The sequence below is a fragment of the Tachyglossus aculeatus genome, chromosome 3 (assembly GCF_015852505.1).
Source record: "Tachyglossus aculeatus isolate mTacAcu1 chromosome 3, mTacAcu1.pri, whole genome shotgun sequence".
In the NCBI taxonomy this organism is placed as follows: domain Eukaryota; kingdom Metazoa; phylum Chordata; class Mammalia; order Monotremata; family Tachyglossidae; genus Tachyglossus; species Tachyglossus aculeatus.
The window spans coordinates 89,187,590-89,203,147 of record NC_052068.1 but is presented as its reverse complement, the minus strand read 5'-3'; the positions used below and the strand labels follow the sequence as shown (position 1 = coordinate 89,203,147).

Below are 15,558 nucleotides of genomic sequence, written 5' to 3'. Positions count from 1 at the left end.
GAATGTCACTGCGGGGAAGACGCAGGTTTGTATGCCAGATATTGGCAAACACTTCTCTCTGCATCTTGGTAGGGGAGAACACGAAGGCAGTCGGCGGATGAAAACGGAATTACTGGTGCAGATGGACGGCTTGGCCCGGTCTGAGGATCTGGTGTTTGTTTTAGCAGCTTCCAATCTGCCCTGGTAAGAGATCTGGAGAGGATGTTTTTGAACACATTTGCGCGAGCCTCTTAGCACAGATAAAGATTTTATTGAGATGATGGCAGGAAAAGCCTTGATATTTGGTCAAAGCATTTGAAGATTAATTTGGAGCTTTTTTACTTTTTAAATTCTGCAGTCGTTTCTATCTGGGCCGCAGAAGAATAATCCTCAATCGAGAGAGCATATGGACCATTGGCATTTAAAGCCAAGTTACTTACTATGTTTAAGCTAAGCTATGTTTGATAGATATAGAACGGTAAGGTGCTTAAAGATTTCCGAAGCTCAAAAATTACTCTAAAAATAAGACCATTGGGATTTTATGGGTTTTAAAATGGAACTTTCAGCAAGCTAAGACTCTCCTCCGTAATACGAGCGAAGTAAACCAAAGAATGAATCGTCTCCATTTGGAACTCAATTCTTCTCAATAACCAGATGTTTGCTTGTACTTTTCTAAAACTTTATACTAGAAATGTATCCCTCTCATGCAAATTCAGGATGCTTTCTGTACATAAAATGCAGGTCTTCTAAATACATGAGCTTTCATTATTCATAAAAGCATGTAAACTGACACGGAAAACTAAGATGGAGTTTATTCCCTCCTTTAAAGCAGTATTAGCAGTAATTATTTAAACTACTTAAGACCTTCTAGAAAAAGAACTCATCCTTTAGGAGTAAAGCAAAAAAGAGTAAGTTACCATAGATGGTCTCAAGACAAATAATTATGGATTTTGCCTTTAAGTGAATGTGATGAGTACTTTGCTTACTTTGGGGAAATAATTGGACTCATTTGGGTTAGTTATAAATTCTCTGAAGGACGTTTTCCAAGGCACATGGAGGCCATTGAGGCTTCAGTTCCTGAGGGCGATTGGGGGTGATGGGCCCCGTAGACTTGGTTATATGGGGACTCTGCCATTTGCTTTGCCCCCACAGCTTTTTTTTATGGTATTTGTTAAGCGTTTACTGTGCGTCAAACACTAAGTATAGAGGTAGATACAAGTAAATTAGTTTGTACATAATCCCTGTCACAGTCTAAGTAGGAGGGAGGGAGAGCTGAGGCACAGAGAAGTGAAGTGACTTACCCAAGGTCATACAGCAAGCAATCGGCAGGGCTGGAATTAGAACCCAGATACTTGGACTCCCAGGCCTGTTCTCTTTCTAATGGGCCATGCTTCTTGTTGAGCAGGAAGGATAGTCAAAGGTAGTCCACCCACCTCTTGGAATTGGAAAAAGGCAGGAGATGGAACCAAGGTGGCGGCTCTACTTCTTGCCACTGTCATCAAGTTGCAGCCTCAGCCCAGCCTGGGGACCTGTGAGGCTCCCATTGTCCTCATAAGTGCAAAGTGCTGGCGCTGCTCTCTCCCTCCCTGCCTGGTGTCTGAAGGGCTGAGAGATCCCCTTTCTCGGTGCCCTTGGGGTATGCCCTCTGTCTGGTGCCCAGCCACCTGGCCGCTGCAACCATTAACAAGCATCATGGTGCCTCAGGCAGACAGCGTATTGGGCAAAAAAAGAGGGAGGCTCAACCCTAGGGGCCCTGGATGTGGGCACAAGAGAATTCTTCAGCCTGCCCCAGCAGATGAGCTAAGAGGGGAATTGGGAGGATAAAGAGGATGCTTCTCAGGTTCTCACCAGGATCAGGCCGGGGCAGTTTTACCTACATCTTTCTCCCCTCCCTCTCCCCCCTTTCCCTTTTCCTTTCTGCTTCCTACTTGGCCCACTTCTTTTCTTCTTCACTCTTTCCCTCCCTGTCTCCTTCTCTTCATCCCCATAAGGCTCGCCCCTTCGATGCTCCAACCTCAAGTTTGCTCCATCCTCAGAATCAATTGTTGGCTCCTCTGGCCCCCTCTAAGTGGCTAACTGGGACCCCGTTTGCCCACATAAATCCATTTACCTCTTGGGAGAGCCAGCTTCTTCCCTTCTCGCCAATAGGTGCAGCCTCCCTGCCTTTGGCCTTCCAAGAGCCTGGCCTCTTTAGGGCTCACAGGTTGGCCAGGAACAGAGAAATGCCAACTCATCATGCGATTTCGTGTTTAAATAAGCAGCAAGATGAAACAAATCGCCCAACACCCTCAGTAATAAACGTCGCATCTTCAGTATTATTTAAGGTGAAAGCCACGTAAGACATGTTAAACATGCACCATTAGGGCTAATTTGACCCACCTTAATTGTTGAGTGTTCATAAACCCATAGAGAGGGGTCCAGAGGGAGATGGGATACTTAACTGAGCCATTAAGGCAAATCCTATCTTTGGATGTCTACTTAACAGGCTGCTGATGGGTGATGAAACCAAGGTATGACTCAAGTCCAAATTGACCCAGCCCCTCCTTGACTTCTTGTGGCCAATAGTAGGTCCGCTCCCAAGTTATCCCTGGGGAAAGTTAAGCCTCGGGCAAATAATTCCAAATGAAAAAGAAGAAAGTTGGAAGAAAGCATTGTGGTAAGGTGTTCTTCCTCAAGAGGGAAACTGTGGCATTTGTTAAGTGCTTACTATGTGACAGGCACTGTACTAAGCACTGGGGTGGATACAAGCAAATCGGGTTAGACACAGTCTGTCCCACATGGGGTTCACAGTCTTAATACCCATTTTACAAGCTGAGGTAGCTGAGGCCCAGAGAAGTGAAGTGACTTGCCCAAGGCCACACAGCAGACAAGTAGCAGAGGGGGAATAGAACCCAGGTCCTTCTGAATTCCAAGCCCATCCTCTATCTACTAGGTCACACTATCTTGAGGTCTGTTCGAAAGATCATTTCACCAGAGTGATAATGTGGTTGTAGCCTAGCTAGGGGAGACCCACCCCTTCTTCTTCTGAATTGTGGAATCCTCAGGGGCCTCCATCTCTGAACCCAGGGGATGTGATCCATAAGGGCTGACTTGAAGTGCCCCCAAGGCAGTGTCTCCCTCTGAATTCTTGGTTATCTGGGGATCTTTCTGATGAGAAGGTTCTGGGGGAAGCTGTTCCCAACCAGGTGTATTCACTTGGGGTTGAAAGACCAATCTGTGAACTTCCTTCCTGGCAGATGCCCGGAGTCTGAATTCTGGGGTCTGAATTCAGCAGCAATATTCTGTTGAGCAGTGGAAGATGTCTAACACTGTTCTAGGCCATCACCTTGGCCTCCCGGGCTGCGCAGAAGACCTCTAGACTGCAAGCTCTTTGTGGGCAGGGGAAGCAGCATGGCTCAATGGAAAGAGCATGGGCTTGGGTGTCAGAGATCGTGAGTTCAAATCCCAGCTCCACCAATTGTCAGCCGTGCGACCTTGGGCGAGTCACTTCACTTCTCTGTGCCTCAGTTCTCTCATCTGTAAAATGGGGATTAAGACTGTAAGCCCCCCTTGGGACAACACTGTATCCTTCCCAGCGCCTAGAACAGTGCTTTGCACATAGTAAGCGCTTAACAAATGCCATCACTATTAATAATTACTGTCGTATCGTGCTCTCCCAAGCGCTTAGTACAGTGCTGTGTACACAGTAAGCACTCAATAAACACGAGTGATTGACTGACTGACTGACTCTGCATAGACCAAAAATCTGGGGCCGAGAGTGGCCTAAGCCAAGCCAACTGTCAGCACGTGGAAAAGTACAGCACAGTAGAGTTGTTGGACCCAATCCCCCCTCAAGGAGTTTACGGACTAGAGGGGAAGGAGGAGCTGCCCCTTGGCAGCTTTCTGGTTGGACTGCTGGGACTGGTTTGAATCCTGGCTCCGCCACATGTCTGCTGTGTGACCTTGGGCAAGTCACTTAACTTCTCTGAGCCTCAGTTACCTCATCTGTAAAATGGGGATTAAGACTGTGAGCCCCACGTGGGACAACCTGATCACTTTGTACAGTGCTTTGCATCATCAATCGTATTTATTGAGCGCTTACTGTGTGCAGAGCACTGTACTAAGCGCTTGGGAAGTACAAGTTGGCAACATATAGAGACAGTCCCTACCCAACAGTGGGCTCACAGTCTAAAAGGGGGAGACAGAGAATGAAACCAAACATACTAACAGAATAAAATAAATAGAATAGATATGTACAAGTAAAATAAATAAATAAATAGAGTAACAAATATGTACAAACATATATACATATATACAGGTGCTGTGGGGAAGGGAAGGAGGTAAGATGTACATAGTAAGCGCTTAACAAATGCCAACATTATTATTGTGATCCCCTGCTGGTGCCTGGGTCCTTGCAGACCACCAAAAACAACCCAGTTTAGGAGCCGTTCCTGAGGGCTGTGCTGCCCTGCTTCATCCACCTCCCCACCCTACCTCAGTGCAATCCAACCCAATCCATCCCTAGCTCAGCTTTCTTTTTTTTTATGGCATTTGTTAAGCACTTACTACACGGTAGTAAGCACTGGAATAGATACAAGGTTGGACACAGTCCATGGGGCTCACATTCTTAATCCCCATTTTACAGATGAGGTAACTGAGGCACAAAAAAGCAAAGTGACTTGCCCAAGGTCACCCAGCAGACAAGCGGCAGAGCTGGGATTAGAACCCAGGTCCTTCTGAGTCCCAGGCCCATGCTCTATCTGCTAGGCCACACTGCTTTTCCTAGGCCATACTACTTCTCCTTTACCACACAAGTCACCTCAAGCCAAAATTGGCTTATGCCTGGCTAATAGCTGCTACTTCACTGGCTAATATAATAATAACAATAATAGTAATAATGGTATTTGTTAAGAGCTTACTATGTGCCAGGCATTGAATGAAGGGCTGGAGTGGATAAAATCAAATCGAGTTGGACACAATTCCTGTCCCATGTGCCCACTGTCCAGCATTCAGATCTATACATTGTCACTAGAAACACCATAGAACTGACAATTTATATATTTGTGGCAATTGTTACATCAGCGCATTTCATGATTTTTTCCAGGCTTTTCATAGCAAATCTTCCTAACATTAATCTTTGGAATATTTCTTGACTACTAGTTCCTTTATTATTGATTATGGATCCCAGGAGAGAAAAATTGTCAACTATTTCAATCTTCCCTCCATCTGCTATAAATGTGTTGTATACAACTGCCACTTGTCATGATCCATGTTTTCTTGACATTCAAATGCAGGCCCATCTTTTTGCTCTGCTCCTTTACTTTTAATAATAAGCCCTTCAATTCTCCTTCACTTTCTGCTAGTCAGGTAGTATCCGCATAACAAAGGTTGTTTATATTCCTTCCTCCAGTCTTTACTCCTGTTCATCCAATCTGGCTTCTCTCATTATGTATTCGGCATAAAGGATGAACACATAAGGCGATAAGATACATCCTTGTCTTACACCCTTACTAATGGGAAACCAATCGGTTTCTTCATATTCTGTTCTTATTTCCGTAATTTATTCATTTATATTAATACCTGTCTCCCTTTCTAGACCATAAGGTCTTGTGGGCAGAGAATGTGTCCACTATATTGTTATATAGCAGAGAAGCAAATTGGCTTGGTGGATACAGCTCGGGCTTGGGAGCCAGAAGGTCATGGGTTCTAATTCTGCCTCTGCCTCTTGTCTGCTGTGTGACCTCGGACAAGTCGCTTCACTTATCTGTGTTTCAGTTACCTAATCTGTAAAATGGAGTTTGAGACTGTGAGCCCTATGTGGGATAGGGACTGAGTCCAACCCAGTTTCCTTGTATCCACCGCAGTGCTTAGTACAGTGCTTGGCTAGAGTAAGTGCTTAACAAATACCGTAATTATTATTATATTGTACTCTCCCAAGGGCTTAGTACAGTGCTCTGCACACAGTAAGTGCTCAATAAATACGATCGATACTACTCAAACCACCTAAGGACTGTCCAAGGAAGCGGGGATCACACCTCTGGGACCCCATTTTCCAGAAACACCCAGGAGCCAGAGGCTTCCTCTCTCTCCCCCTTTCCCAGCCCTGGGTCTAAAACTTAGGATTCCCTGCTCCAGAATTGCTTCAGATAGATTGTCATCCCCCAGTGGGACATTACCTCCACCAAGCAGGCCTGATCCATCTACTTGGGTGTCTCCTCCCTGGGCAGACACTTCCAGAGCACACGGCAGCTCCTGAAAACTCTCGGGGGGCTTTAGACGAAACTCCAGATCTATGGAGGTGCAAGGGTCTTCCAGCAGCCTGGTTTCCAGGTTTATTATTGAATCCTCAAGCACGGCTGCAGAAAGTAAATTGGATCAAACGGGAGCTATTATGCAAGGTTGCTTCACTCCATCGGTAGTGGGGAAAGTACTGTTGACTCCTTTGAATATTGATGAAAGCCCTTCCTTTCCAAAATCACCTTATCCAGCTCATTCCGCCCGAGGGAATATTGGGAAGAGGCTGGATAGCAAGAGCCCGATAAAGCCAAACGATGGTCAGTTATCCGCCACCACCACTGAAATATCCACTTATTAACGGGACACTTGAGAAGCAGCGTGGCTCAGTGGAAAGAGCACGGGCTTTGGAGTCAGGGGTCATGGGTTCAAACCCCGGCTCTGCCAATTGTCAGCTGTGTGACTTTGGGTAAGTCACTTAACTTCTCTGTGCCTCAGTTCCCTCATCTGTAAAATGAGGATTAAGACTGTGAGCCCCCCCGTGGGACAACCTGATCTTCTTGTAACCTCGCCAGCGCTTAGTACAGTGTTTTGCACATAGTCAGCGCTTAATAAATGCCATTATTATTATTATTATTAACACTTCTTGGGCCAGAAACTTGTGAAGTCTAACAGACCAGCACTTCTCTTTGGTAACACTCACTTGGTAATTTGGTGTGACAGTCACATGACATCTACAAGATGCTAAACAGGGTTGTACTTAGCCTGCAGGGAAAAGTGATTTTTGATGGGCTATTAGTGAAGAATAATCTCCTTTATTTTTACTCTGTGGGGATCCCCTTGGGAGAGAAGAGGCCGGTGAAAAAAACATGTGTGGGGTGGTATTTATTTCATATTTATTTGCAAAGCTGAAGTCATCTGCTTTCATACTCAGCAACCTCTTCCAGGTAAACAAGCTATAGAAATACTCCTGCCGCTTTTTATTCCAATAGAGAATCCCAAGAGAAATCTCTAAGGCTTTTGGATTGTGGAATCCAAGAGCTTAATGCACAACCCTGGGGGCAGAAAGTGGAGCTAGGGATTTGAGACAGAATTGCAAATGGAGCCTTGAGAGACTCCAAGGCCTGAACCCCCGTTGCAAGAAGATCCTTTAGACTTCTTCCAGGAAAATCGAAGGACATGGGCTGCAGGAGCCATAGTATTTATTCACTGCCTGCTTTTTGCAGTTCGCTGTTCTGGGCAGCGAGGGGAATCACAAGAGATTAAAACAAGACCCGTATCCTCAAGGAGGACAGCAATCAGTAGTGTAAGGGAGAAGGCCACACAAATATGCAGCGAAAACTATAATAATGATAATAGTAACTGTGGTATTTGTTGAGTACTCGCTATGTGTCAAGAACTGTACTGAGCGCTGGAGTAGGTGCAAGATAATCGGGTCTCGCATGATTAAGTAGGAGGGAGAGCAGGTATTGAATCAATCCTTCATTCATTCAATTATATTTATTGAGCACTTGCTGTATACAGAGCAGTGTACTAAGCACTTGGAAAGTACAATTCAGCAACAGAGACAACCCACCTCTATTGGATTGTCTCAATTTGTCTCAACTGCTTCTCAACTAGAGAAGCAGCATGGCTCAGTGGAAAGAGTGCGGGCTTGGGAGTCACAGGTCATGGGTTCGAGTCCCGCCTCCCCCACATGTCTGCTGTATAACCTTGGGCAAGTCACTTCACTTCTCTTTGCCTCAGTTCCCTCATCTGTAAAATGGGGATTAAGACTGTGAGCCCCACATGGGACAACCTCATCTCCTTGTATTCCCCCCAGCGCTTAGAACAGTGCTTTGCACATAGTAAGCGCTTAACAAATACCAAAAAAAAACCTTGTACTTCCCAAGCACTTAGTACAGTGCTCTGCACACAGTAAGCGCTCAATAAATACGACTGAATGAATGAATGAACCCCTGCCCAACGATGGGCTAGAATCCCCATTTCACGGATCCTCAGTCATTTTATTGAATGTTTACCGTGTGCAGTGCACTGTACTAAGCGCTTGGGAGAGTACAATACAATAAAGTTGGTAGACACGTTCCCTACCCACGAGGAATTTACAGTCTACAGACATCAATATAAATAATTTATATTGTATTCATTCATTCAATCATTTATTGAGCGCTTACTGTGTGCAGAGAACTGTACTAAGCACTTGGGAAGTACAAGTTGGCAACATATAGAGACGGTCCCCATATAGATGAGGGAACTGAAGCGCAGAGCTGTTAAGTGACTTGCCTAAGGTCACTGGCAGACATCTATAGTGCTAGACTCAAGAGACCAACTGATAGACATACATCAGTTTATTCTTGTTTGACACCAGAGTCGTGAATTGGTTAGGGAAGGCTTCATGTAGGAGGTAATGATAATAATAATTATTATGGCATTTGATAAGCACTTACTATGTCCCAAGCACTGTCTAAGTACTGGGGTAGATACAAGCTAATCAGGTTGGATGCAGTACCTGTCCCGCATGGGGCTCAAAGTCTTAATCCCCATTTTACAGATGAGGTAACTGAGGCACTGAGAAGTTAAGCGACTTGCCCAAAGTCATACAGCAGACAAGTGGCGGAGGCGAGATTAGACCCACATCTTCTGCCTCCAAAGCCGTGCTCTTGCCACCTGGTAGGATTGAAGTAGAGTTTTGAAGGAGGTGAGATGTGATTTGGCTTGCATTTTCTTGAGATAAAATGGTAGCTGTCCCCTATCCAGGGTTCCGACCTGTTATAGTTAGTAATCAATCAATCAATCAATCAATCGTATTTATTGAGCGCTTACTGTGTGCAGAGCACTGTACTAAGCACTTGGGAATTACAAGTTGGCAACATATAGAGACAGTCCCTACCCAACAGTGGGCTCACAGTCTAAAAGTAAACCTCCTTGTGGGCAGGGAATGTGTCTGTTTATTATACTGTACTCTCTCAGGGGCTTAGTACGGTGCCTGCACATAGTAAACGCTCAATAAATGTGGTTGACTGAGGATTGACTAAGCATTTACAATGTGCTAAGTGATGGGGTAAGTACAGGATAATTGTAAATGGATCCATTAATCAACAATAGCAGAGCATTGTATTGTAGTGCTTGGAAAAGTACAATACAACAGAGTTGGTAGAGGAGACCCTGAACCAGGAAGACTTTACAGTCTACAATCTACTAGATTGTAAACTCCTAAAGGCAGGGATTTTACCTACCAACTCTATTGTACTCTGTCAAACCCTTGAGTGCTCTGCAAGCAATAAATGCTCAATAAATACTATTGATTGGTTGACTGATAATTGTCACATTCCACCTGCTCTTAATTTCTTTATGGAGAAGTGATGGTAGCATTTTAGGGGGCTAGGGAGGCCTAGGCCAAGTCCCAGCAAGAGGATGAATGGGAAATTAGCAGATTAGATTGGCAAATCTCTGAGATGAGTGAGAAATTGGTGAAGGGAATATTTCCTTGGTTGATTTTAGTGTACCAAAATAAAGAATAATTCTGTAGTGTCTTGCTTTCCTCCTATGTTTCCCTCCTTTCTTGACTGTATTCTTATTGATGGCATTAAAAGTGCATTCATCAAGCAGAGGTGCCAGAGAATTTCCTTTGTTTCAGAGAATTCCGTTTGTTTTGAGGGCACAAGCAGATTTGAGGTAAATCTCCTACTTTAGGGCATTAGCTGATCAATATAGGCATTATGGAAGGATCTTTTTCTCACCTTTGTTAGCATAACCATCTTTACCCAGTGCATTCAGGGATTTCTGCCTTCTTCTGACGCCCAAGGTTAGGAAGTTAGCAAAAGTACCCTCTCTATCTTTCAACTACAGCCTGTGTTACTTATGGGGAGAAAGCTCCAGTGGAAATTAAAATAGGATGTTAGCCAAAGGTCTAAAGTCTGTTCTCAGACAGTAATTATAATAATTGTGGGATCTGTTAAGCACTTACTGAGTGCTGGGGTGGAGTAAGCGCTTTGCACACAAGCACTCAATAAATTGAATGAATGAAATACAAGTAAATCAGGTCGCACAAAGTCCCTGTCCCATATGGGGCCTCACAGTCTTCATCCCCATTTTACAGATGAGGTAACCGTGGCCCAGAGAAGTGAAGTGACTCACCCAAGGTCACACAGCAGACAAGTGGCAGAGCCGGGATTAGAACCCAGGTCCTTCTGACTCCTAGGCCTGTGCTCTATCCACTAGGAAAGGCTAAGACCTGACTCTAGCTAGACCCACGAGGATGTAGAGCTGGAATGCATCTTAACATCGGGGAATTCTGTTCACTAACGGTGCCCTATTTATGGAAGTCATTGCTTGGCTGGAGAGACCAGAACAGATGGATTTTAGGTCCTGAATATTCCCACTTGATGCATCCAGGAGGCATCTCAGACCCTTTAAGAAACAAGATGAATTTGTAGTCAAGTAAATGAGCAAGCGTGAACAGTTTCTTCTCCCACTTAGAAAGAGGTGTTTGCTGGAAACTGCCCATGGTTCACCCTTTCCTGCTCAGTATCCCCACAAAGCCCTGATAAGATTATTATTTTAGAAATTTCTGGTTGGTGGAAAAAAGTCTTCTCTGAAATTAAGCAAGCAAATTAAGACCTAAAAAAAATACCATGGAAGGACAAAGTGATCCTTAAGTTATGGTGCTGACTTTGTCCAGTAGCTTGGGGAATGATTGATGTAGTCGTGTCCAGTGCCAACTGTACTGCTTTGTTTTAATAACCAGGTGTCCGGTTAGCCCGTGCAATCCAAGATCAAAGTGGGAGGAATGATGTGGATGATTCAACAAAGAAAGGCATCGTTTTTAAAGTGCCCCGTCCGTCCCTTTCTTGGGTTTGATGGACTGTGCCGGCTGCCTGACTTTTTATTTTCAGAGTAGTTTGACACATTCAGAATGAGAATGCTACAAGTAGAATGCCATTTGTCTGCTGTGTATGCCCTTGGACGAATCACTAAACTTCTCTGGACCTCAGTTACCTCATCTGTAAAATGGGGATTAAGATGTGGAACATGGACTTTTGTGCCACCCGATTTACTTGTGTCCACCCCAGCGCTTAGTACAGTGCCTGGGACACAATAAGTGCTTAACAAATCCCACAATCATTATTATTATTATTGTCTGAGAACAGACTTTAGACCTCTGGCTAACATCCTATTTTAATTTCCACTGGAGCTCTTTCTCCCCATAAGTAACCCAGGCTGGAGTTGAAAGATAGAGAGGGCACTCTTGCTAACTTCCTAACCTTTGGCTTCAGAAGAAGGCAGAAATCCCTGAATGCATTGGGTAAAGATGGTTATGCTAACATAGGTGAGAAAAAGACCCTTCCGTAATGACAGAGGATTCATTTGTCACGGTTCTGACGGCTCACAGGAGTTACCCTCATCGTTCTTACCAAATTACATTCATTTAATCCTCTTCTCCCTCCTTTCCCATCCCCTCCCTTCCTGCAGGATGCTGGACCAGGCTGAATTCAATCCAAATTAAACACAAGGTCCTCTCCCTCAGTTTGAAATCTAAAAACTGACAGCAGGGAAGCAGGCATGTATATGCAGAAAGCCACGTTGATACACAGACCATTGTGACAACACTGTTGTGTTGAAGAAAACCAATTTGAAATGCATCCTTACCTGTACCCTTTGGGAGGTACAGCAGACCACTAGAGCGTTGTTCTAATTGGCATGCTAGTGTAACGGTGAACATTCCCGACGAAGTGTCTATATTTGAATTTGTGACCATAAGTGGAATGACAAGATGTTCTTTTTTTCCTGTTGAAAACAGTTCAGCATACCTCCTTATTTATTTATTTTTTTAATTTCCTTTCTTGGCTTTTGCCTCGTTCCTAGGACATGACCAGATTCCCACTCCACAGTGTTTGATTGTCGCTGTCGAACCACTCTGGCTGGGCTGTTCAATAACTGTAAAAGCGGGAAGCACGTTCCTGCAGTCAATCAATCAATCAATCAATCGTATTTATCAATCAAGCAATCATATTTATTGTGTACTGTGTGCAGACCATTGTATTGAGCGCTTGGGAGAGTACAATCGTGGTTTAGTGGATAAGAGCACGGGCCTGGGTGTTGGAAGGACCAAGGCCCTACTGAGAGCTCACCTCCTCCAGGAGGCCTTCCCAGACTGAGCCCCTTCCTTCCTCTCCCCCTCATCCCCCTCTCCATCCCCCCATCTTACCTCCTTCCTTTCCCCACAGCACCTGTATATATGTATATATGTCTGTACATATTTATTACTCTATTTACTTATTTTACTTGTACATATCTATTCTATTTATTTTATTTTGTTAGTATGTTTGGTTTTGTTCTCCGTCTCCCCCTTTTAGACTGTGAGCCCACTGTTGGGTAGGGACTGTCTCTATATGTTGCCAATTTGTACTTCCCAAGCGCTTAGTACAGTGCTCTGCACACAGTAAGCGCTCAATAAATACGATTGATGATGATGATGATGATTTGTCGGCTGTGTCACCTTGGGCAAGTCACTTCACTTCTCTGGCCCTCAGTTCCCTCATCTGCAAAATGGGGATGAAGACTGTGAGCCCCATGTGGGACAGGGACTGGTTCCAACCTGATTAACTTGTATCTACCCCAGCGCTTAGAACAATGCTTGGCACATAGTAAGCGCTTAACGTGTACCATTGTTATTATTCCAACATAACAGAGTTGGTAGACACACATCCGGCCCAAAACAAGCTTTCTGTCTAGGATCGTCGTGTTGTCTGAGCATTCTTCAATTCAGGGCACCTCTTCTGCTGCCTTTTCTGCTGTTTCAGGGAGTTAGATTATGCAATGTTGCGGCGCCTGGAAAAGAGGATTCTGGTGGATCTCCCAAACCAAGAGGCCAGGCAGGCGATGATCCGACACTGGCTGCCCCCGCTGAGCAACAGCCGAGGAGTGGAGCTCCGGACGGAGCTGGAGTATCCCTTGCTTGGCCAGGTGAACCGCACACCTCACGGTACCGGGGTGACCGTAGCCCTGGGAACCCCAGATGCCAGCATGCTCCCAGGTTATTTTGCGTAAGGTCACGCTTTGGTCACCACTGGTCAAGTATTATAATAATAATAATAGTGGTGGTATTTGCGAAGCCCTTACTATGTGACAAGTACTGTTCTAAGCCCTGGGGTAGATATAAAGTAATCAGGTTGTCCCACATGGGGTCAGAGTCTTCATCCCCATTTTACAGATGAGGGAACTGAGACACAGAGAAGTTAAATGACTTGCCCGAGGTCACACAGCAGACAAGTGGGGATTAGAACCCGTGACCTCTAAAGGAGTGTAAGCCTGGGCAAATCCTAAGGGGGCAGTGGAAGCTCTGTAGGTGAGTGGAAGCTCGCTGTAGGCAGGAATGTGTCTGTTTATTGCCGAATTGTACCCTCCCAAGCGCTTAGTACAGTGCTCTGTGCACAGTAAGCGCTCAATAAATATGAGGGAATAAGACTGTGAGCCCACTATTGGGTAGGGACTGTCTCTATATGTTGCCAACTTGTACTTCCCAAGCGCTTAGTACAGTGCTCTGCACACAGTAAGCGCTCAATAAATACGATTGATGATGATGATGATGATGATGAATGTAGTAGCAGGGGGATGGATAAGGCAGCCTAGAAGTCTCCATCTCTGATTTCTGTTCACATTCATGTAGCCTCTAGATTGTAAGCTCCTTGTCAAAAGGGAACTACCAACTCTGTTGTACCCTTCCAAGCGCTTAGCACAGTGCTTTGCCACCCAGTAAGTGATCAGTAAATAACATAGATTGAGTTGTGCTAAGGACATGACTTGCCCGCTTAATTGGCTCCTACTTCGATCTCAACAGCTTAGATTTTCCTCATTTTACACAAGGACGGGTGGTACAGAATACAGCAACATCCTTCTCCTAGAGTGTTTTTCTCTTTGGCAAAACCCCCATTTTCTCTGCCTGTATAATGCTTGAAATAGAACTTCTCTACCAAAGCATCATCAGTCAATCAAATCAGTGGTATTTATTGAGTGCTTACTCTGTGCAGAGCACCGTACGAAGCGCTTGGGAGAGTACGGTGCCACGGAACTAGCAGACACATTCCCTGCCCGTAACGAGCTTTCAGTCTAGAGGACGGGGCAGGGAAAGGGGCCTTTTGAGTAGAAAAATCTAAGTAGTGGAGTTAACACTGAGGCCTAATTGGCTCCAAACAAGGGTGATCTGATTGCCCAGCTAAATGTATTGTCCTGTGCTTGCCCTAGGAGACAGAAGGCTACTCCGGCTCCGATATTAAGCTGGTCTGCAAAGAAGCAGCCATGCGGCCTGTGAGGAAAATCTTCAACGCCCTCGAAAAGCATCATTCAGGTAATTTGGACTTTCGAAACAAGCTTCTTTGGTTTAGTTTAGTGGTCCAGATTTGGACAGCTGGTGGGGCCGGCCCTCCACCCACGGAAAGAGCTTTCCTACTGGCAACATATTTCAGGCTCATCCCTTTAGCTGCTTGGTCTTGGATCATTTGTGCCTTTAGACTAGAATCCCTCGGGGCACGGGGCTCTGATGTCTTTGGAACACTCTATTTGCTGGGCTAGGTCCATTTAAGGCGCTACATAAAAATGCAATAATATGTTGATAAAGATACATTCCTCGGTTTGGATTTCAGGGGTCCCTCTCCAGCCTGTTCAATCTCACATTAAGGATTTTGTTTCCAGCTCTACCCCGTTGCATTAACCATTAGGTGTGCTGCATTATGCATTGTCTTGAGAGAACGTCTATTAGCCTTGCAAAAGCATTGATCAACGGCAGGTCGATTTTTTTTTTTTTTTAAATGTAGCTGGCGGTGATTTACCCGCAATCCAGCTGGACACGGTGACTACAGCCGACTTTCTGGATGTGATAGCTCACACCAAACCTTCCGCCAAGAATTTAACTCAGAAATACACAGCCTGGCAGAGAGAATTTGAATCAGTCTGAAATAGCTTCTGACCATCCAGCTAAGGAGAGCAGTGGAGCCTTGGATAGAGTAAAACCGTAATTTATTTGGGGGGGCGGAATTTATTTTTGCTTTAGAAAACTTGAATTTCCCTGTGATACCTCTGAGATGAACTTTTAATTTTCCCTAATAAATTGCAAGATACTATAGTATTCAGTTGACCGAGCATGTGTGGTCAATCAATGCGATGGAAAGCTTTAGTTTCTTGGCACAAAATGATATTGTCTTCCAAATTCTTCACTTTGCATTTGGGATCCTTTTATTGTTTTGAGGAAAAAGAGGGTCCAGGAAACCAGGAAATAGAAAGGGGCGGGGGGGGCGGGGGTGTTTACCTGCCACAACACCCTACCCTGTAGAAGAACAGCTGGCTTTTGTGACTGACAGCCTGATACCC

At 44.9% G+C, this 15,558-nt stretch overlaps 1 protein-coding gene across 1 annotated transcript in view; it reads left to right on the top strand.

Moving 5' to 3' along the window:
* The window catches only part of KATNAL2 (katanin catalytic subunit A1 like 2), a 44,391-nt gene extending 29,119 nt beyond the window's left edge, over positions 1 to 15,272 (top strand). The window contains exons 12-15 of the mRNA XM_038744109.1: positions 73 to 183; positions 12,996 to 13,158; positions 14,437 to 14,539; positions 15,006 to 15,272. Of these exons, the coding sequence (XP_038600037.1) occupies positions 73 to 183; positions 12,996 to 13,158; positions 14,437 to 14,539; positions 15,006 to 15,145 (517 nt within the window). The 3' untranslated portion in view covers positions 15,146 to 15,272. The remainder of the gene's footprint in view (positions 1 to 72; positions 184 to 12,995; positions 13,159 to 14,436; positions 14,540 to 15,005) is intronic.
* The last annotated feature ends 286 nt before the right edge of the window (positions 15,273 to 15,558 follow it).